General features: G+C 40.0%; 1 protein-coding gene and 1 pseudogene across 1 annotated transcript; one reads left to right on the top strand and one right to left on the bottom strand.

Moving 5' to 3' along the window:
- The first annotated feature begins 1,169 nt into the window (after positions 1-1,169).
- Positions 1,170-5,687, top strand: LOC135099580 (peroxidasin-like). Its single transcript, XM_064001975.1, has 8 exons — positions 1,170-1,227; positions 1,346-1,538; positions 1,762-2,042; positions 2,909-3,082; positions 3,549-3,725; positions 3,915-4,561; positions 5,140-5,225; positions 5,352-5,687. Exons 2-8 carry the CDS (start codon positions 1,492-1,494, stop codon positions 5,518-5,520), a joined length of 1,581 nt encoding a protein of 526 aa, XP_063858045.1. The 5' UTR covers positions 1,170-1,227; positions 1,346-1,491; the 3' UTR covers positions 5,521-5,687.
- LOC135099585 (dnaJ homolog subfamily C member 2-like) overlaps positions 1,589-22,500 on the bottom strand; it is a 21,871-nt pseudogene continuing 959 nt past the window's right edge.

The raw sequence follows: 22,500 nt of genomic DNA, 5'->3' as shown, positions 1-22,500 counted from the left end.
GATTTTATTTCTAACTTATGAAAACAAATAATGTTTAGGGGATTTTATGCATTCATATTTTGTGGAAATATACTAGAAGAGGAAAAGTCTCACTAACCTTGAGTTTTATCAATTAAGGAACAAAATAAGTGTTTTTGCCCGAAAATTTAGATGGTATGAAAAGCATACCATGTTTACAATCTTCACTATTGTCTCATTGTCTAGGTTATTACCTAGACAGACATGTAAAAATACTCTTAACTATTTTAGTATTTCGTTAGATGGTAACAGATATCCAAAAAAGAGATAAGATACCCAGTAACTCTTGTGAAATATGACACGATGAATGACAGTCTTCACTACATTATGACTTTTATGCTACGAGAGAGAAATGCTTTTGATGCCACCTTGTCTATAAGAGCAGGGTGAATGAGTGGAAGCCCCAATAAATTATTATCCTTTATGATATTACCTTATCCTTTGCTGTGTGTGTTATTCTTTGTCTATAAGAGCAGGGTGAATGAGTGGAAGCCCCAATAAATTGTTATCCTTTATGATATTACCTTAACCTTTGCTGTGTGTGTTATTCTGCTCTTACCTTATTTCCACCCAATCCATAAATTTGTCTAAAGCTCCCCAATGACTCAGTACTAACAACCTGATTGCTGAGTCTATTCCATTCTATCCTGTCTTTCTTAAATCTATCCTCAAGCTTGAATCCATTTTTACTTCTTGTCCTTCCCTGTTTACTGCCTCAGAGAATTTTGCTTATATCACCCTTGTTGCATCTCATATCACTTGTAGAAATGGATTAGACCTCTTTTTAATCTAATTCTGCCTTTATCAAGCACAAACCAATTATTTATTGCCCTACCTGGAGAATTTTGCTTATATCACTCTTATTATGTCCCCTTTACCACTTTAAGACCACTATCAGACCCCTCTTAACCTCTACCTTTTATTAAGTTTAAACCAATTATTTATTTTCCTAAACATAATTACTGACCCTGAAAATTGTGTTTCCCTTTGTGTCATTGCATTATCTCGCTCCATTTCTTCTCCAGAGTGTGTATGACAGCCTGTGTGGTGACATGGTGGTGTCTGTGGCTGACTGTGGCAGGCATGGAGGTCTGGGGAGGAGGAGAGGATGGGGAAAGAGGAGGAAGAGAGGAGAGGTCCCTTCCCAGCAAATCCCCTTAGGAACCTCAGGATTTCCCTTACCTGTGGATATTGACCCCATTCCTTCAGGTAAGTGAGTAATGGGTGGTGATGGTGGTGTAAATTATCAGAGAGCTATCATAAATACTATCACTGAGTTTATGTAATGTTGCTTCACTAGTCTTATTAATGGTGACACTTCACACAGGCCCCAGAGAACAGATCAACCAAGTGACATCCTTCATTGATGGGTCGGTGATCTACGGGTCCAGCAAGGAGGAGAGTGACGAGCTGCGTGCCTTCTCTGGCGGCCTCCTCAAGGTGCAGCGCGGCCCGGCAAACACCCAGATCCTCATGGCCGACACCAACCAGATTGACTGCAAGACCTCAGGAAGATTCAAGTACGAGTATGTGTTTGTGTGATAGATGAGTGCATTAGTTAGTGAAAGGGTTATTCAGAGCCTTAGACTGATGTATTTTGAGGTGAACATGACACAAAAACAGCAGAAATTTCCCATAATTAACAACAGAAAGCCAAGCAAACAATAAAACAACAGAGAAAATGATAAAAACACCACAGTTTTGTCTACCACGCCTCACCACTGACAGTCTCTCCACCACCAGAGCCAGGTCACGCAAGACTCGGGCAGCAGACGGCCAGCTCAAAGACATCGAGTCAGGTTCCCCAAACAACGTACTGGATTTGATGGAGGTTCTGCCTAACACTGACGTCAGCGATATCACGGAAATTCCTAGCGTGTTTGAGCGTGACGACCAGACACTGCCCTGCGACCACACTTTGCGTTTCCGCACAGCTACAGGGTGGTGCAATAATCTTAACTTCCCGTCCTTCGGCAAGTCGTTCAGGGCAAAAAGTCGACTCCTACGTCCTTCTTATGAAAACGGTGAGTGTCTGTCTGTCTGTATGTCTGTGTATGTGTGTATATATATGTGTGTGTGCATGTGTGTGTGTTGGTATTTGGGATAGGTCAAGAAATTAAGTGTTTAAGTTTGATGAAGTAAGGGATAAAGTCAAGAGTAGATCAGATAGATGTCTATGTGTCTGTATTAGTGTTAGGGATAGAACATAAATAATGTGTTCAGGCTTTATAAAGTTAAGAATCAGAGAGAAGTCATTTCAGTCAGCTAGAGGTCCCAAAGTGATATAGAGAGCATGACAAGGATGACATAAGCAAAATTCTCAGGATCAGTAATCAGGACAGGACAAGAAATAAAGAACTGAAGCTTGATAAAGTTAGGAAAGAGAATAAATAAATATGTTTGTAAATGAGTCTGTGGTGCCTTGTCTGTGCTGGCCTGTGTGGGAATGCTAGCCTTGTATGTAGACAGAGAGACAGACAGATAGATATATTACTATTATTATTGTGTGTGTGAGTGTGTGGTGCCTTGTCTGGGCTGGCTTCTGTGGGATTGCTAGCCTTGTATGTAGATAGACAGACAGACAGATAGATATATTACTGTTATTATTGTGTGTGTGAGTGTGTGGTGCCTTGTCTATGCTTTGTATAGGACTGCCAGTGTCACAGATAGATATATAAACTTAATTCTCACTGAAGTACCCCCATACTTTATCTTCTATAGGACTGCTAACCTGACAGATAGATAGATTAACAAACCAATTTCCTTACAGTACAATCAAGTACCCCCAAACCTTGCCTTCTGTGGGACTGCCAGCCTGACAGATAGATAAACAAATGAATTTCTTTACAATACACTCAAATACCCCTAAACCTTCTCTTGTCATCCCCAGGTCTGTCTAAACCTCGCGTCACTTCAGTCACCGGCAAGCCTCTCCCTTCCCCTCGGCTCATTTCCACCAACATGCACAACGACGTGTCTGCACCGCATGTCCGCTATACCCTAATGGTCATGCAGTGGGGCCAGTTTATTGACCATGATATTATTTTCACCCCCATCAACAAAGGTAGGTGTGTGTGTGTGTGTGTGTGTGTGTGTGTGTGTGTGTGTGTGTGTGTGTGTGTGTGTGTGTGTGTGTGTGTGTGTGTGTGTGTGTGTGTTTACATAGTTGTAGCTTCCAAGGTCTGATAAACTATTGATTTGTTGTCTCCTGATCTTTATATGTCTAGTTTTCTTTAATTTCTGCATACTTGTCACTAAAACTATATATTTTCTTAGTCTGTTCCTAACCTAATCTATCTTTGTTGTTTATTATTATCTGTTTTTTTCCATTAGTTATCAAATCTCCTGTTTCTCTTTCTCATTCTAGTGTTAACAGGTATATGTTTTCTAATATTAACTTAACTGTGTATGTGTTGATAAAAAAAAAAAGTACTTATTCTCTCTTTACTTCATGTCTGTAAATACACTGACTCCTGGCCCAGCATCTCTTCACCTCACCCACTAAACACATTCACTTCTCTCTCTTCCAGGTTTCCAAGACTCGATTCTGGATTGCCGCAGATGTGACTCTCCCCAGACAGTCCACCCTGAGTGTTTCCCCATAGCCATTCCTCAGAACGATCCATTTTTCCCTCCTGTCAATATATCATCTGGCCAGCCATTCTGCATCCCCCTGACCCGCTCCATGCCAGGCCAGCTGACTCTAGGTGTGTGTGTGTGTGTGTGTGTGTGTGTGTGTGTGTGTGTGTGTGTGTGTGTGTGTGTGTGTGTGTGTGTGTGTGTGTGTGTGTGTGCAACATTTCCCTCTAACACACTGCACTCCTAATGACTATCTCTCTCTCTCTCTCTCTCTCTCTCTCTCTCTCTCTCTCTCTCTCTCTCTCTCTCTCTCTCAGATTACGATGCATACTGCAACCCAACAGTGCTCAATGAATTTGGCATAGCCTTCCGCTTTGGCCACTCTCTACTCAAGCCTTCCCTGGAGCGCATGGACGGAATATTTGCCAAGTGCAACCCTCCTGTCAAGCTGAGCGAACACTTCTTCAACCCAGACCTACTCTACCAGCCTGGGATGTTTGATGAGATCATCCACGGCCTGACTACTGTGTCCATGGAGACACTGGACCAGTTCTTGACAGATGAGGTGACCAACCATCTCTTTGAAGACAAGCGGCAGCCATTCTCTGGCCTGGACCTGGCTGCCCTCAACATCCAGCGAGGCAGAGACCATGGACTGCAGCCTTACAATGAGTACAGGGCCCTCTGTAACCTGACCAGGGCGAGGTCGTTTGATGACCTGCACAGGGAGATAGCGAGGCCGGTGATCGAGCGAATGAAACAGACGTACGCACACGTGGATGACATAGATCTGTTCACTGGTGGATTGATTGAGACGCCGCTGCACGGTGGACTGGTCGGTCCCACGTTCGGCTGCATCCTTGGCATTCAGTTCAGGAACCTCCGCTGCTGTGACCGGTTCTGGTATGAGAATGCTGACCCACTTGTGCGCTTCACCGACCCTCAGCTCACTGAAATAAGAAAGGTGGGTCTTCCTTGGTGGTGGTGGTGGTAGTAACAGTAGCAGTAGTCTATCCATCTGTGAGTAATGAGTGGTGATGGTGGTAGCAGTAGTAGTAATAGTATCTCTGTTGGTGTTAAGTAGTGGTGGTAGTAATAGTAATAATAGTAGCAGTAGTATCTCTGTCTGTGGGTGGTGAGCAGCAGTAGTAGTAATAGCAATAGTTCATTTCTCTTTATATACCAGGCTGGCAATCCCACACAAGCCACACACACACACACACACACACACACACACACACACACACACACACACAGACACACACACATTCTTATCCCAGTCAGCCATAGGATAGAAAGGAATAATAGTAGTAGAAATAATAGTAGCATTAGTAAAAGTAAATCACCTTACTTATCAAATCAACTTAAAATCTAAGTAACCTTGCCAAATCTACTCAAAACTTAACTTAATTACCTAATCTGTCCTAAATCTAGTTATGTCTAACCTTACTAATCAAATTAGCTAACTTATCTTGATCTTACTTAACAAATTAAGTGTTTTAGCAGCAAACAAATGAGCTCAAGTGTGTCTCTTCTCTACAGGTGACACTGGCCAAGCTTCTGTGTGACAACTGTGACAATGTGGAAAGTGAACAGCGGTCTGTCTTTGACCTTCCAGACCCCTTCCTGTAAGTACTGCTCCTGCACACACACACACACACACACACACACACACACACACACACACACACACACACACACACACATACAGACACAGACAAAATGCTATCCCCTCATCCCTTCCTCACCCCCAGGAACCCCCGATTGTCATGTCGCGACCTCCCCGGGGTGAACCTTGAGCTGTGGAAAGAGGAGCACGAAGAAGAGGAAGACCTACATAGGATCAGATGGAAGGACCATGTCAATGAAGACACAAGAGACAAAGGATTAGATGAAAGAATGCCTCAAAGCAGAAACATCTGAAGAAGACTTTTGTAAAGAGCAATCCCAAATAGAAATTAGGGTGGGAAGAAGCAGCGTTGGCACTCACCACATTGGTAACATAGATGCCCAGGAGTGTTCGTCGTGCTGGCCGTTCCACTAGGATGGCCATGAGGCTGCCAATGAACCCTGGCACAAAGGAGACTGTGAAAAAGTTGAAGTGCTGCAGAATGTGTCTGTGGGAGTAAACAACAAACATATCATTAACAATTAAACAATTTGACATTTCATAGAGGTGACTCAATTTCAGCTACCGTATTTGATAGCTTATAAGACACACCTTAAAAAAGTCTCAGAAAATTAGCCAGCGTCTTATAAGGCCAAGGTTCAGCTCTGGGGCAGTGGCTAGTAGTAAGTCTATGGCAACAGTGGCCCTTAAATCAAACCACAAACATCTTCACACATGTAAACAAAGTGATGATCATTTCTAAATCTCAAAAACAACTCTTTTTTTTGTAAGGTAACAATGTATAACAGATCATACTTAATGGTAATTCACATAAAATAACACCAGTCAGAAAGAAATTAAGTGACTATGCTTACGTTGTTTGTACCAAAACAAATTCACCATTAGTTAAACATCAAACCTGGCAACACATGCAAGGTTCACTGCGTTCCTTAGGTAAGATACACCTTCATACAACAGAAATTATGCCTATCTTTTAACATTTTTATCTCGCATGTGTGTTCAACAAAACTTGAAGCTAATGAGAAACTATATTTTTTTCAGAAAACCTAACATAACAAAAGATTTTATAAGTGAAAAGAGAGTCACAAAGTAGGGTGACTCATGGTGATGGTCTGCACAATAATCATGCAATACAGTTTATGCAATAGTGTTTAAAATTTCCAGATTTCATTTCCCCAACATAATGGGGTCACAGAAACAACGTGTACACAATGGCGTATAAGTTACAAAATTATAAAATTTCCCAAGGAAAAATATTGGAATCTAATAAGGATCTGAATACATATGAGAGGGCATCAAATGTCAGGTTAAATCCTTCACTTCATATACAGAGCTTAAACCCATTTATTTATCTTTTTTTTTTTTCAATGCCTGCCCAAACTGAGATGCATCTTATAACCCCATATGTCTTATAAACTGTCAAATACAGTATTTTCTATTTTACAGTATTTTATCTTGTTCCAACAGGAAAATACTAATTTTACAGTATTTTATCTTGTTCCAACTGGAAAATACTAATTTTTTTGTCATTTTATATGCTAATGATGAAGTGCTTCAATGGCTGTCCTTCATCAATATCCTATGGTCACCTCCTCTCTCCAAACTAATCAACAAGAACTCATGCACTATACTTGGTTTGTGTAGTAACAAGAATTGTGGGAGCTGATCACAACACACTATGACCACTGACTACTTAAATGTGTATTCATTCACATAAACTATACTATATCTTAATTAATTGACTATCCATGCACAAAAACATAAAAAATAAATAAACAAATAAGTAGATAAACAGAAAAAGATTACTATGTTATGCAACTCCATGGTTTCATATAAATTTCCCAGAGTAAAAGCAAGCATGACACACTCAGTATAATAGCATGTATATTACACTTACTACTTCCAAACTGCCCCAACATGTGCATGGGAAAGGCCACATCTGGCATGCTCACCTGACAACACAGTAGGAGCCAATGTACCCAAAAGCATTGACTGTCAGGAAACAAACTGATGTTGTTAAGTAGTTCTTCAAGAGCTTTTTTCCATACTTCATACTTATTTTCCGAGCATTCACAAGACTGGTTAGCTGCATGCAAACAAATGCAAGTCATTAATATTACAAAGATAAACCTCAAAATACAAAGTGTCATTCCCAATTCAAAAGAAAAAGGAAAGAAAAGGAGAAATAAAGAAAGCAAGCAAGTAAAATTATTAACTCCTGATCAAAGTCTTCCTTCCACTTTTGAAGCCAGAAAGCAAAATCATATTCCCCTTCACCTCACACTCTACTTACACCAGATCTATCATGGCATAAGGTAATTGATATGAAAAGTTCTATGCATAGCTATAATCCATTTTCACCTCTTTTTACCAATATAGTAACAGTAATCTTTAACATTTTGTCACCTAATGACACCATCACACACATTTTCAGTAACTGTAGATAATTCTAATGAGCCAAAATAAAATTACAGTAGATGCAATGCAATATTTTATCGCAATCACCCCTTTACTGCCAAGTGTTACCTTTTTAAATTATATTCTAAACTTCCATCAAGCTTAGGAAGCCAGTGCAGTTGCCAGAACAGTTTACTAGACACAATGAGGATAGTATCCCTCTAACATAAAAAAAAAAAAAAAAAAAAAAAAGGTCACATACCAAGTACACCACACCATAGATTTTGATGCTTTCAATGAACCCAATGATACAGATTTCAAAGGAGGCTGAGGAGCACGAGTGTTTCCAGCAGTGGCCGAGCTCATAGCAGGAGTATGGCAGGATCTTGCTGAAGCTCCCCATCCTGCTGTTGTTACCACTACTGCTCCTGCTGGTACCTGTCTCTCCTCACTACCTAAAGGGCAACACATGAAAAGGGAACATAAGCATGGGTGTGCTGTCAATCCTCCTGTCTAAGTACTAACTTGTGCAAGCAATCTATTGAGGTGTTGAAACAACTCCCACAGGAAGCATATGAAAAACAAATACACAGGCACCAGATCACAAGACAATACTATTCAGTTAACAATGAAGTATGTATGCTGTAAATTTCTCATGTACGTTAAACTGCAGATATCCAGACTGAGAATGCCTCAAGTACCTTGTGATAAATAAAGCTCAACACATCATCAAATAAGTCACCAGCATCAAGGCAGTTTTTTGTTCAAGCAAGTCAGTTCTTAGAATCCCACAAAAGCAACTGTCAAGATCTGCAGATACACTTAAACTATCAGATGCATCAATGGTGATGCAGCAAAACCAGTCTCATCACATAAAAAATATAAAAAAATCAAAGATGTATGTTGGAGTCATCATAGATATCACAGAGAGGATATCATCTCAAGTAGAGCAGTGTCACATCATCTTAATCCTTATCACAGGCAAAATAGTTGATAAGATATTTCATGAGCTCAGTGATAAACACTATACTCAGTAATCTGATAATGAAACTGTAAGATGTTCTTTAAAGAGGAAAAGAATGCTTATTAAAAAGAATCCCAAAAAATATATTGGCTCCTGACAGACGCTATGGTCCCAATACCTAAAACGAGAGAGAGAGAGAGAGAGAGAGAGAGAGAGAGAGAGAGAGAGAGAGAGAGAGAGAGAGAGAGAGAGAGAGAGAGAGAGAGAGAGAGAGAGAGAGAGAGAGAGAGAGAGAGAGAGAGAGAGAGAGAGAGAGAGAGAGAGAGAATGATAGGCAACAAATTCATCCAAGTAGACATGGCAAAAACTGTAGATTTTTCCTACTTAATAAGCTTCATGGGCAGACAAATTCATCTGCATGGTCAGTTAAAGGATAAGTAAATCTGTGCACTGACATAAATCTGCAATGTTGTTTCTGTAAGGCTGAGCTGTACATTACCAGTTTACTTTCTACCCTCATGAGAATTGGTTCACATTCTCTCACGTTCTCAGGATCTGATCGATTCAATTAATACATGGAGTCAATGTGACCCGGGTCTTATCATCCTGCACTGATCACATCAAGAATGGCATGACACGTTACAAAAGGAGGCACTGCACAAGCATTACATTTATGCCCCTACATCATAACTGCCTCTAACCAATACTAGCGAGTTGAACCTACAGCAGCTCAAAGGTCACGGTACGTGACTCTTCACTCAATGAAACATTGTAGTCACTCTTGCTAAAGCAAAGATTGACTGACCAGAAATGTCAGGTCACTGCAAGCTGGTTTCAAAGCAGAAAGATGAAAATCTCATAATAATGAGAAGGATGCTGTAATACTTCTATAAGGTGATTCCAAAAGCTTGATCACTGATGAGAAGTGTATTGCCATACATCACAACCTGTGGCTCACCCAGGCCCTATGATGAGTGTACTGGATAAAACAGCTCAAGACAGCCACAACTTCCATTGCCACATGCTCATTCCCATACATGTGCAATTTTTAACCTACTATACAGTACTGCAATTAATTTCTATACCTATTGTGTTGTTGCAATGTTTAAGATTTTTACAGTATGAAGGCATCATTCTCAGTCTGTGAAGTGGCAACTGTCAACAGCAGCAAGCCATCCTCTCTAAAAGTTTAAGTAAGCATTTCTATACTAAAGACAACACAAGCCAAGAACCGCTTCACTCTATTTACACAGCTATACAGACAAGAAAGTCAAGGCTCTCACGTGGCACTTGACTTTGTTTACAAATGCTTTCACTGTTGCAGGAGACACCCGACTGCTGTTGACAGATGCCACCTTGCCACCTCAGACTATCAGCTGACGCCACAAAATCAGTCACATCACCGCACTGAGGGAGATAAACAAACCAGCACCTGAGAGCTTGTCATCACTCAGTACTAAGTCTGTTTTGTCTGCCGCAGGGCTCGTCTTGACGTGTACAAGTATAAATAGAGGATGACTGGCAAATGACAAACCATAACTGTCCACGGGGGCGAGTTGTGTGTGGAAATGAGGTAACGTGTGTTGTGTTGCTTAATATAAAGTGTACGTATCCCACAGTACTCTCCACAACCACCAGCCCCATTCCGATAGTAATGACCTCAATCCTACCAACCACCACCCATTTCTCAATATGCATAACCCACACCAGTCCATTACTACTACATCATTAGAAAATTTACCGTCTGTTTGTGTGTGCAGTGTTGCGTTATAGTGTCAATAACCCACACCACCCCCACTATAACCCACCATCACACCACGATCTCAATCCTACACACTACCACCGACTTAGTAAATAAACAACAATCGCCCATTACAATTACACCACTACAAGAATTACCGTGTGTGTGCAGTGGGCTTGGGGCCAAATGAGGTTTATCTGGGTGGCGGGGTACCTCAGCGCAATCATGAAGGCTGGCGGGGTAGATATCAGGTCGCTATCTGTAGTTTTAGTTCCCCTACACGTCCGTCTGTCTGATTGGCCGCTACTGCCCGCCAACCTTCCGCACTACGAGCCTAACAGTGTTAAGTTCGTATAATTTTACTGTTATTATTATTATTATTATTATTATTATTATTATTATTATTATTATTATTATTATTATTATTATTATTTCTCATGTCTCTGTGTCATACGAAATAGTATTTGTACTACTACAGCTATTACCACTAGTACTACTACTATTACTACTAGAAGTAGTAGTAGTAGTAGTAGTAGTAGTAGCAGAAATACTGCATTTTGGTTTATCAAAGCGACAGATGCGTGGTTATGTAATGCAGTTCACTATTACCATCTGCTTCCTTTTATTAATAATGACCATATGATATCTGTCACAAATCAAAGGTCGCAGATAACGTGGTGCTTTATACTTCAAAGAAGACCCTGATATGCGATCACGTGAAAAAGGAACACCCAAACAGCAGGTTTGATCTACAAAATAAATAAATAAATAAATAAATAAAAGTCAATCCACAAATTTATGATGTCGTTACGAAAGGCTTAAAACTGAAGATATGATGGAAGGTAGAGTGCATAGCGAGATGCGAACAATGAACAAAAATTATAGCACACACACACACACACACACACACACACACACACACACACACACACACACACACACACATGACCATATATATATATATATATATATATATATATATATATATATATATATATATATATATATATATATATATATATATATATATATATATATTATATATATATACCAGTGGAAGACATTAAATTTTGTGTAGGTGGTGGGTGAGCATGGTGGCTGCAGATGATAATAATGATTATCTATATTTTGGTGTTTCACAAAGCTATTACTGGCTGTGTTGGCCTAGGTTAGGGTTGACTATGCTGGTCCGGGCAAAGCTACGAGGTCACACATTCTGAGGCGCACATCCATGATTCAACAGCTTGCATTATTACTTATATCACAGACTGAGTCACTTATTTGAGGTACTGAATCGCACATCATGAACTTATTCCATGCATCAGCCACTGAGAGCTATATTCTGAAACACCTCTGAGCTGCACCTCCATTACTTACAAAGTAATATTCCTCAAGTGTCAGGCTTGAATCATGTGTATCAAGGACCTGTGAATGTGTATAAGCATGTTAAGTCACAACTATTGTCTCAATGATGTTTGTGTATTTTCTATGGTAACTCTTCATTAGGATCTACACTAATCACAGCATTTACCTGCAGCTCTTCATGTGGCATCTTTACTCTTACCCACCTTGTAAATTTAGTGTTACTTTAAAATCAAACTTAAGACTGTAGTTTTCCTTTAGAAAATTAAGAAGGTACACATTTGTATGCAATCACATGGTCATCATTGCATATTACTTCTTATTATAGTCACAATCACCGCACACTTTTTCACACGTCTTGTAATTTTTTATACAACTGCCACAGATCCATTCATTTTTCAGGAAGTGGCTTCCTTGTGGCTACTGCCATATTAATGGAGATTGCCCTTCTGTCCTCCAGAGCTACACTATGATGATAAGGAAAAGCACATGCTGTTTTGCATCTGCTTTCTGCAATGTATAGAATTCTGCACTTATCAACATTAATTTTCAATATTAGCAGTTTTCCCATAGCACTTAAAAATACTTTTCCAAGTGTTAATTTTGCTTTTTGCATGACAACTTATTGGAAGCAGTGGAAGTGAAGTGTGATGGAAGAGATGGAAGAGTTGGGGGATGAGGTTATAAAGGAGAGAAAGGGAGAAGTGGAGGGGAAAGAAACAGATCCCTAGCTACACTTTTGTGTCCCCATCAATATATGTAGCTGCCCCTCCAATTCAGGTAGTCCAAAACTGGCACTGCTGAGACATAATGCTTAGAAATAGAACAAGAGATAGATTTTCAGATAGCAATATTGCTTCACACAACAGCTACAAGAATTTGCTACATCTGAACTCACAAAGGAAAGAAGACAGCAAGGTTTGGCTCCTCACTTTTTTCCCACTGCAGCAGCCTGAGCCGCCTTCTTTGCCTTCACCATCTCAACAAGCTCCTGAAATGCCATCATGTGAGAATAAGACTTAAAAGTTACAATAACATCAGTGTCTACTGTGCACTATATAAAACCTTCACTACATACATACACACACACACACATATATAAAACCTTCACTACACACACACACACACACACACACACACACACACACACACACACACACACACACATAGCACTTACATCTCCATGCATTTATGGAGGGACCACAAAGATAAAAGCAGATCAAAAGATAAATGCATGAGAGAGAGAGAGAGAGAGAGAGAGAGAGAGAGAGAGAGAGAGAGAGAGAGAGAGAGAGAGAGAGAGAGAGAGAGAGAGAGAGAGAGAGAGAGAGAGAGAGAGAGAGAGAGAGAGAGAGAGAGAGAGAGAGGAGAGAGTCACTCCATAAACAAGATAAACCTGATTTGTTTTCTCCACAATCTCACATACAGGGAATAGCAAGCAACACATCACCAGACACACAAACACACACACACACACACACATATACAGACCTTATAGCGCCTCATGCAGTCTTTCTTGGTTCGGTTGGGGACACACTTGGCAATGCGGTCCCAGCGGTCAGGAGTAGAGACTGGATAGGTCTTGAGGGCTTGCTCCAGCAACCTCTGTTCCTCAGCTCCCCAAGCAGCAGTGTTCATCCCCAGCATCTCCTGTGGTGCTGCACAAAGGAAAGATCTAACATCAGCCTAAAAACATGTTTTTTCTTAAAATATCTTGGAATTGATTCACAGCTCAACTGGTGATATTGCATAGAGCTAAAAGACAATTCACAGCAGTTACACAGAGAAGGGAGAAAGCTCTTGAGTTCATACAGAGAAGACTCATGGTAATAATTAATTAGTATAAAAAGAGAAATGAGAAATTACCCAAGCATCAACATGATATAAAACTACACAAAGATGCAAAAGAATTATCTGAATGTCAGCATAACAGCAAGAACTCACTGTCATATCTCTGGGAGGCTGTGGCGTCGCTGATCACCTGCCGAGCCTGTGCCTTCTCCATGCTGTGGTAGGCATTCTTGTTGGCTGCCTCCCTCATGTGCTTGTCTGAGTGTTGCAGCTCCTTGGCCTTATTGAGCACCTCCTTGGCCAGCCTGGTGATGCTGGTGGCTGTGTTGGTTGATATACTCTGCCACAACCTCCCACCTGCAGCATGGAGGGTTCAAAGAGTTCCTCTAAGTACAGCAATGCATAAAAACATAACCTAACATTAAGGGAGCTGCAAGAAGCCATCCTTGTATGAAACATATCTACCTATATCCACCTATCATTCCCATCCATAAATTTGTCTAATCCTTTAATGCTCCCCAATGACTCAGCACTAACAACCTGATTACTGAGTCCATTCCATTCATCTACTACTCCATCTGAGGACCAATTTCTTCCTCTCTAACTATTTTCAAGCTTGAACCCATTGTGTCTTGTTCTATCCTAATTATGATCCTGAGAATTTTATAAATGTCACCTTTGTTATATTCCCCATACCACGTGAAGACCTAAATGGTGTGTATGTAGAGAACAGTAGTAGGGATCAGATAACAACCTTGATATTAGTCATTTTAAAACACACATGGAAACACAAGAATAAGGCAATATATCAATCAAATAAAATATTAAAGCTTAAAAAACCCATCTATTTATATACTAGGCCAGCAATCTCACATCAGCTGGCCCAGACAAGGCACCACACACACACACACACACACAGACACACACACACACACACACACACACACATGCACACCACTTAGTGTCAGCATGCTCGGCTCACAACCGAGAAGGCATGGGTTCAAGTCCTGGGAGAATCTCTTCATGTGTAGCCCCTGTTCACCTAGCAGCAAGTAAGTACAGGATGTAACCTGAAGGGTTATGGCCTCACTGTCCCAGTGTGCGGTGTGTGAATGGTCTCAATCCTACCCAAAGATCAATCACTACAAGCTCTGACCTCTTTCCATATGGGGAACAGCTGGTTTGGTGACCAGCAGACGAATGTAGGTGAATGACACGTCATTCACACTCTTAGCCCTGTCAGCCCCAGTGGAAAGGGACAGCCTTGTGGACCACCAATAATAATAAGATATCAAAAAATATATAAACAGAAGCAATTTACACACACACACACACACACACACACACATGAACCAGCTCACCTCTTTGTTGTGCCGGCAGGGAAGAGGTTGACGGCTTTGATGAGCAGCTGGAGGTCATCTTGATTCCAGACTTTGAGTGATGAAGCTTCCCCTCCTCCTCCACCCCCTCTCCTTGCTGCCGCTGCTGCCACCTCCTCCCTCTCCTTTTTGATCCTGTTGCGCACCTCACTCACCTACAACAGAGAGAGGAGGCAAAGAAGTGTTACAGGGGGTCCTCAAGTTATGACAGAGTTCTGTTCCTATGCCATGTTATAAACTGATTTTCTGCATAGGTCAGAACCAGCATAAGTAAGCTACCTGCAGTATGTCAATCACTAATACTAATACTGTTGTACTGTAAAGTCATAGTCTAGGACATAAACACATAACTATTGTGCCTGTAAAAGAAACATATGAAGGACAAAAGTCAAGACTGTCATACACCAAGGACTCCTTGTACTAATCATAACTATCAGTGGAGAAATAGTCTGAAAGGTTTGACTATCCTAGGGAAAACAGGTCATACAGAATATCCAGATCATTTGGGGTGGATTGTTCTAATTTAGATTAGCTTGCTTTATGCTACTTTGGATTTAGCTAATCAGATAAGGTAATGTAACATGACTTAAATAGACCTAACATAGTTAATTTCAAAAGTGATGCAGATACCCATATGTCTGTTGGAGCAGCTTTTGGGTTCAAGGCTTAGGAAATTTTTTTATTTAAGAATGACAAAAATTATGCTTTTTTTTTTTTTTTTATATATAAGCAACAATTACTGCTACTACTACTACTACTACTACTGTTGGCCCTCCACACTCACCTCCTGTGTCAAAAAATTACTACTGCTATTACTACTACTGTTGATCTCTCTCACTCACCTTTGTCAATTAACTACTACTACTACTGTTGATCCTCCCTCACCTCCATCATGAGTACCTCCCACCCTTGCATCTTGTCCTGGGCCACTTGTGCTAGTTCCTTGTTGAGTTCCTCCAGGCGGGTCAGCTCCAGTGCCTCACACAGCAGCTCCACATCTGTCATGGTCTGCACTCGCTCCCCCTCCTCTGATGCAAAGTAACTGTTGTCCTTACAGAGAGTCCGCAGCATCTGGGAATAGAGGATACTATACTAATGATTTTCAGCCTCTCTGTTATTGCTGCAATGTTGCATATCTTGCTATCTTTTTACTGCTATTTTTTTTCTAGTAAACTCTGGAACTCCCTGCCTGCTCCAGAAGATCCTCCTTCCTATAACTTGAACTCTTTAAAATGGCTGGTTCCAACTTTTCAAAACACTTATCCAACAATTCTGGATAATCCTTATGATCTTTCTTTTGGGACTAGCATCTCAGTGGACTTTCTTTCCCCCCTTTTTATTGCCCTTGACCAAAGATCTTGCATAAAAAATGTTACTGAAATATGTGAGGAAAGGGTGAAGAGAGAGTATGTGAAGTTCAGAGCAAAGAGGAAGGGAATACAAGGGCAGGACTAAATAGAGAAATCTGTTGCAGTTATGTCCTCATGGAGTATTTATCAAGAGGTGTCAAATAAAGATAGACAGATACAGAGATGTTCTTTATCACTGTCACCATCACATCTATGCAATGACAAAGAATGTGTGCTTTATTCTATTTCACGTTGCTTTTTAAAATTATTTACGTGAACAAAATACACGCAATCATAATTTGTATATATATTTTTTTAGTTTCCAAATTAATTTACACATTTGAACACTAAATTTAATGCTCTTTCCATCTTTCTAATACAAATGCAGTCCTCTCAGCCCCTTATGAACAGGAACTGTATCAAAATCATTTAAAAAATGACATCAAAGAAAAAGGAAAAAAATATAAATCTGAAAGTATATAATGAATGAGAATATTTTAATGTGAAATGTTACAGAAGATGAAAGTGGGTAGAGTTTCATTTTTTAGTTTTTCTTTTTTTTTTAGCAAATTTTGTAGCCTTAAAATGAATGATAAAAAAAAAAAAATAAAAAAAAAAAAAGACTTGCCAGGTAGAATGATGGCTCCAGGCATGAGTCATGAGAACTATAGGGGCAGGTGACAGGAAGGGAGGACTGCGACGAGATGAAAGTGAAAGGGGAGAGGAAAGGAACAGGAGGAGGAAAGGATATAATGTAGTGGGCTTGCTTGCCATAGCCAGGGATCATTATTATTATTATTATTATTATTATTATTATTATTATTATTATTATTATTATTATCATCATCATTATTATTATTATTATTTTTTTTATATATATATTGGAGGATCACTGGCCAAGGACAACAAAGACTGAAAAAAAAAAAAAGAAGAAAGAGGCCCACTGAGGTGCTGGCTCCTGAACAGTCAAGTGTTAGTCAAACAAACAGGGTAAGTGCCTTGAAACCTCGCTCTTGAAAGAGTTCAAGTCATAGGAAGGTGGAAATACAGAAGCAGACAGGGAGTTCCAGAGTTTACCAGAGATAGGGATGAATGATTGAGAATAATGGTTAATTCTTGCATTAAAGAGGTAGACAGAATAGAGATGAAAGAAAGAAGAAAGACTTGTGCAGTGAGGCATGCAGTTAGCAAGATCAGAAGAGCAGTTGGCATGAAAATAGCAGTAGGAGGTAGCAAGAGATTCAACACTGCAGTGATGAAAAAGAGGCTGAAGACAGTCAGTTAGAACACACTAGAAAGAAAGTGCACCACGAAAATTCAATATATTTGTCAAGAGAATTTTTGATTATGTTAGCGATCACAGCAGTTTAAGCGTCAAAGACAAGTGTGTGGTAAGTTCTTACATGTCAAGCATATTCTACCCTCCTCCTCACCTTCCTCTCTTTTTTGAATGCTTTCTTCAGCACCTCTCTTTCCTTCTTTTCTACCTCCTGTTTTGCTCTTTGCTCTGCCTCCTCTGCTTCTCTTTTCTTTCTCTCTGCTTCCTCAGCTTCCTGCCTTACCTGAAAACACCAAATTTACACATTAGCAAGACATATCATTCAAAAAAAAGAGAACATAGCATGGTATTTCAAAATATATGGCATTTCCGAGCATAAGACATGAAAAATACAAATCAATGAGAAAAATGTGAAGCCTTGGTCTGTTGTAGAAATCAATGCATATATGTGTCCGAGAGTAGTTAGAGATTGGCCTGGTGCTAATACTGGAGATCACAATGTGCACTCACCCTCTCCTCCTCTTCTTGTTTTTGCCTGATTGCCTCTGCTTTAGCCTTTTTCTGAGCCAGTCTTCTTTCCTTGTCTTCTTCTTTAAATCTTAAAAAAATTATATATATATATATATATATATATATATATATATATATATATATATATATATATATATATATATATATATATATATATATATATATATATATATATATATATATATATATATATATATATATATATAATTCTTCATCTCTTTCCCTCTTTTTCTATAAACTTACCCATTCTTTAGCTACAGAAGTAGACAGCAAAAGCAGGAATTAATTTTTCCCTCATAAGGAGTCAGAAGTAAAACAAGAACAGCTTCTTTGCAATCTAAATCATCATAAACCTTTCCATCAAAATGAAATTTGAAGTATTATGTAACAACAGAAAAAAGTACTCCTTGTGATAAATATCTCTTGGGATAATGCACAAAATTTCAACTTTTATTGGGATACAACGAAAATACACGAAATCAGTAATAAGTAACGAAACATACTTGGCTATCCTTGGGTCACAGGCATATGCATTGTCAACTAGCCTGCGCAATCGACCCATCTCCTCCTTCCGACGCCTCGCTCGCTCTACCTTGTTCTGCTTCTCTATCCATCGACGCTCCTCCCGGCTGGCAAGATTGACTGATTTAAAGAAGGGAAGGCGACCACAACATTGCAGTCACATTGCACTGTTACAAAATATTCAAAGAAACTAAAATGACCAGTTAAAGCAATCAGAACAATGTCGGTGCCAGTTTTCCTTGCCATAAGTCTGGGTATTCTGTCTAGCCATATTAAATTTTCTTGTTATTTTTTCCAATGTCAAGTCTAGGCTTAAGTTTGGGCATTATTTCCTTATTCAATTAAAATTTTATTCAATGTTAATGTTTCAAGATACAAATTTCACCATTTTTGCTGCCTTTGGGAAGATAAAGCAAGGCTGGAGTGGAATACACATAACTCTAAAAAGACCAGACATACAAATAGTGAAGACTCACTCCTGTCCCTTCTCCTTTTCCTCCTCATCCAGATATGAAAACTCTCGCCAGGAATCAAAGTCGTACCAGAATCCATAGAAGCGATCAACCTGCACAGTGATGAAAATTAAGTCGGTTAACAATACAAAATAAACACTATTCATAAAGAAATCTTGAAATGATGTTTTATGTGTAAGTTACTGGACCCTCTATGCTGAGGAAAATTATAGTGTATGATATTTTAAACAAACTTTCAAAATTACTGGTCTATCTTTCCATCAACATAGCATATGATGATGGTAACTATAAAAAGTAAACTGTCACCAAATATCTACTTGCATTTCTGCTACTAGTAATCTCACTTCTAAAACAGTACAAGGGAGATTGATGTGACTGTACAGGCCAATCACTCTCTCCAGTTACTTAATCTGCTAATCTGGACTGACCTTTTGTTTGGTGTCATCAGGTTTGCCCAAGCCAGGAACGTGCTTGTGGGTGGACCAACGAGCATTGCACTCAAACACCCGTGAAAATCTGCAATGCAACACTGTGCCTTACAAAGATGTGGTGGAGACTGAAGAAGAGAGAGAGAGAGAGAGAGAGAGAGAGAGAGAGAGAGAGAGAGAGAGAGAGAGAGAGAGAGAGAGAGAGAGAGAGAGAGAGAGAGAGAGAGAGAGAGAGAGAGAGAGAGAGAGAGAGAGAGAGAGAGAGAGTTATATAATCTAATATATAGACCTGACATTACAATATGAGATGGAGTTAATCCCTTCAGTGATATGTAATCATCCACACCACTACAAGTAATGTATACAATCTTTATAACCACCTGCAAGAAAAAAGCGGTGAAAAGGAATAGATTTTTTGCAATTTCTAGCCAGTATAATGTTTGGAGATGGCTGTAGAATGTGAAGAATTGTCCCAGAGTGGTTAGTGGTAAAGAAAAGATGTACCAAATAGCAATGAATACTGAACTTTCAATTCTTTGTTGAGTCATTTTTCTTCCTAATAGGAGTTAGCGCTTGCCTTGTGTGCACATATATTTGACATTACAGTATGACATGGAGTTAAAAGACCTTTGAATTCTTTGTGGAATAAATTTTCTTCTTAGTGGGGATCAGCGCTTACCTGGAAGAAGTTTGCCTTATTGTGTGCACTGACAGCCGGCACCTCGTCATCAAACTCTGGGTCCACCGAGTCCCAGGAGCGTCGCTTGATGGGGTCCCCGAGAATCTCATAGGCTTTGGTGATGCAGGTGAAGTAGTCATCGTCATCCCTCACCTCCTCCCCAGCTGCTCGCCGCTTGTCTGGGTGGTGCCACAGAACCATCATGCGGTCTGTGAGGAGTAACACAATGGACGGAAGTGCACACTAATGCTGCACTCTCATTCCTTTACCCAAGTGTTGGGTCATCCTGTTTTAAGCACGTACCAAAGGGAATGCTAATTATTATATTAGACTTACAGATATCTTAGCATAAAACCAATGATCAGAAAATATAATGTCTATCTATCTATCTATATATCAGGTTGCCAATCCCACATGGGGTGGCCCAGACAAACCACCACACACTCTTACAAATATCATTCACACTCATAGCCATAGGGGCGCCAACTATTCTTCAGACACATTCTCTCTGCTCTTCTGTATGCACCACCTAGCTACAATTCAAGAGCTTGTTAAAGCTAACAGTTATGGACATGGTTTCATAATTAATAGTAATTACTACAAACAACATGATGGCATTCCCTTTGGGTTCTACTTTAGCAAATGTATCCCAAATGATTGGTGTGAGCAAAACTTCAATAATTAGCCATGCAATGTCAATAGCAGGCAACAAACTGCCTGTGCCAGATGATTGACAAAAGTCAACTGACAATGCTCCTCGCTGTGGGCCACAGGAAGACACAGCTCGCCCACGCCCACTCACTGTCAGTGTGGCCACACTTATTTGGTACAATGCTCCCACTTTTCTCACCATTTATCACACTCACCTGCTTGCTCACAACCATTGCCAGTGTGGCCATAGTCATAGTCTCAAATCACCATACTACACCCCAGGAACTTTGGTATAGCAAAGCCAACCACATACATCCATAGCAAGGCACAAATAAAATGTAGTTATTGAAAATATACAAATAAAATAAAAATACCAAGACTAAAAGGGCTGACACTGCAACTGAAAACTGGCACTATAAAAATACCTTCAAACAGCAGGTGCACTAAAACTTGGTACTCAGTACACTATACACTCTAGCTCCAGATGCCACCAGGACTTACACGCTCTTTTGATGTCATCATCAGAGGCCTTGTACCTGTGCTTTCGGAGTCCCAGTACTGCATAATGATCCTGGTCCTGAAAGGCAATGTTGTAGAAATGTATCAATATATAAAAGAAAGATACTAATCAAATAAATGACAGAGGTAAGTGATGCTCTCATAGTGAACAATCAAGACAGAACTATATATGCTAGATAAGTTTAGGTTTTGAAAAGAGCTTAGTAAGAACTGGTTCACAGAGTAGTGGACAAATAGAACAGGCTTAGCATTCATGTGGTCAGCACCTACACCATAAGTGATATCATGAGGTTAGATGACTAGGCATATGCATATAGAGGCCAGATGGCAATAGGAAGGCTGACTGCATGGGGAAGAGGAGGATAACAGATTTTCATGGTTAGTACAGGAGTTATCCAGTGTAGGCCAGCCAATCTTTTGCAGTCTTCTCCATTCTTATGTTGCTATGACTGGACCATGCTGGCTGAGTTCTCACCTTCCAGTCTGCTGGGTTGAGAGAGCGAAGATAGTGTATGTCATCCTCCACCTCCACCTCCTGAGCCTCCTCCTCCTCACTCTCCTCTTCACTTTCCCCAACTGAGGAGGTGAGGTGGCCCCGCAGACGCCGTGCCTCATATATGTGGAACCATCGTCCCACTGGTTCTACCTCCACCTGGATGAGTGCTGTGGAAGGGAGAGGTAGAGAGAAAATAAAACAGATATTACCAAGAATACCATTCAGGATGCTGAGGAAATAAAGGACATATTGTACAGAAAGAGACAGAAAAGAAAAATACCATAAGAGAAGAACAACTAGAAGGTCATCTCTAAAAAGTACACACACACACAAAGAGACAGACCATGAAAGATAAAGAGATGTTGTTGCAGAGACTATACACCAAAACATCATCTGAGAAATTCTCATCTACATACAAAAGCCCCCTGGTTAAGTTAAGTTAGTGTTCTTAATGGGGGCATCCACTGGAGAAAGATGCACTGGTTAAGCTGGATTAGTGTCTTTAAAGGGGGGACAGGACTCGCCTTTCAGTTAGGTTGGGTAAAGTTAGGTTAAGCTAGAAAGTTCCCAGTTTTCAATATATGGCACCTCATCCTTAGACTTTCCAACGAATGTCAAAATTTGGCATAATTTAGCTTCTTCCACCCTAAAACTCCATTTTCCCACCATGTCTCCAAGCTTGTTAGGGACAGAAAAAAGATAGGATTTGTGG

Source organism: Scylla paramamosain, unplaced genomic scaffold, assembly GCF_035594125.1.
Source record: "Scylla paramamosain isolate STU-SP2022 unplaced genomic scaffold, ASM3559412v1 Contig150, whole genome shotgun sequence".
NCBI classification, from domain to species: domain Eukaryota; kingdom Metazoa; phylum Arthropoda; class Malacostraca; order Decapoda; family Portunidae; genus Scylla; species Scylla paramamosain.
This window is presented reverse-complemented; position numbering and strand designations above follow the sequence as displayed.

What these genes read in the sequence shown, in the direction of transcription:
- LOC135099580 (XM_064001975.1), top strand. Translation starts at nt 1,492, where the DNA reads ATGGCCGACACCAACCAGATTGACTGCAAGACCTCAGGAAGATTCAA. An exon ending in ACGTCCTTCTTATGAAAACG is followed by an intron (nt 2,043 to 2,908) that starts GTGAGTGTCTGT and finishes TGTCATCCCCAG; the next exon opens with GTCTGTCTAAACCTCGCGTC. An exon ending in TTTCACCCCCATCAACAAAG is followed by an intron (nt 3,083 to 3,548) that starts GTAGGTGTGTGT and finishes TCTCTCTTCCAG; the next exon opens with GTTTCCAAGACTCGATTCTG.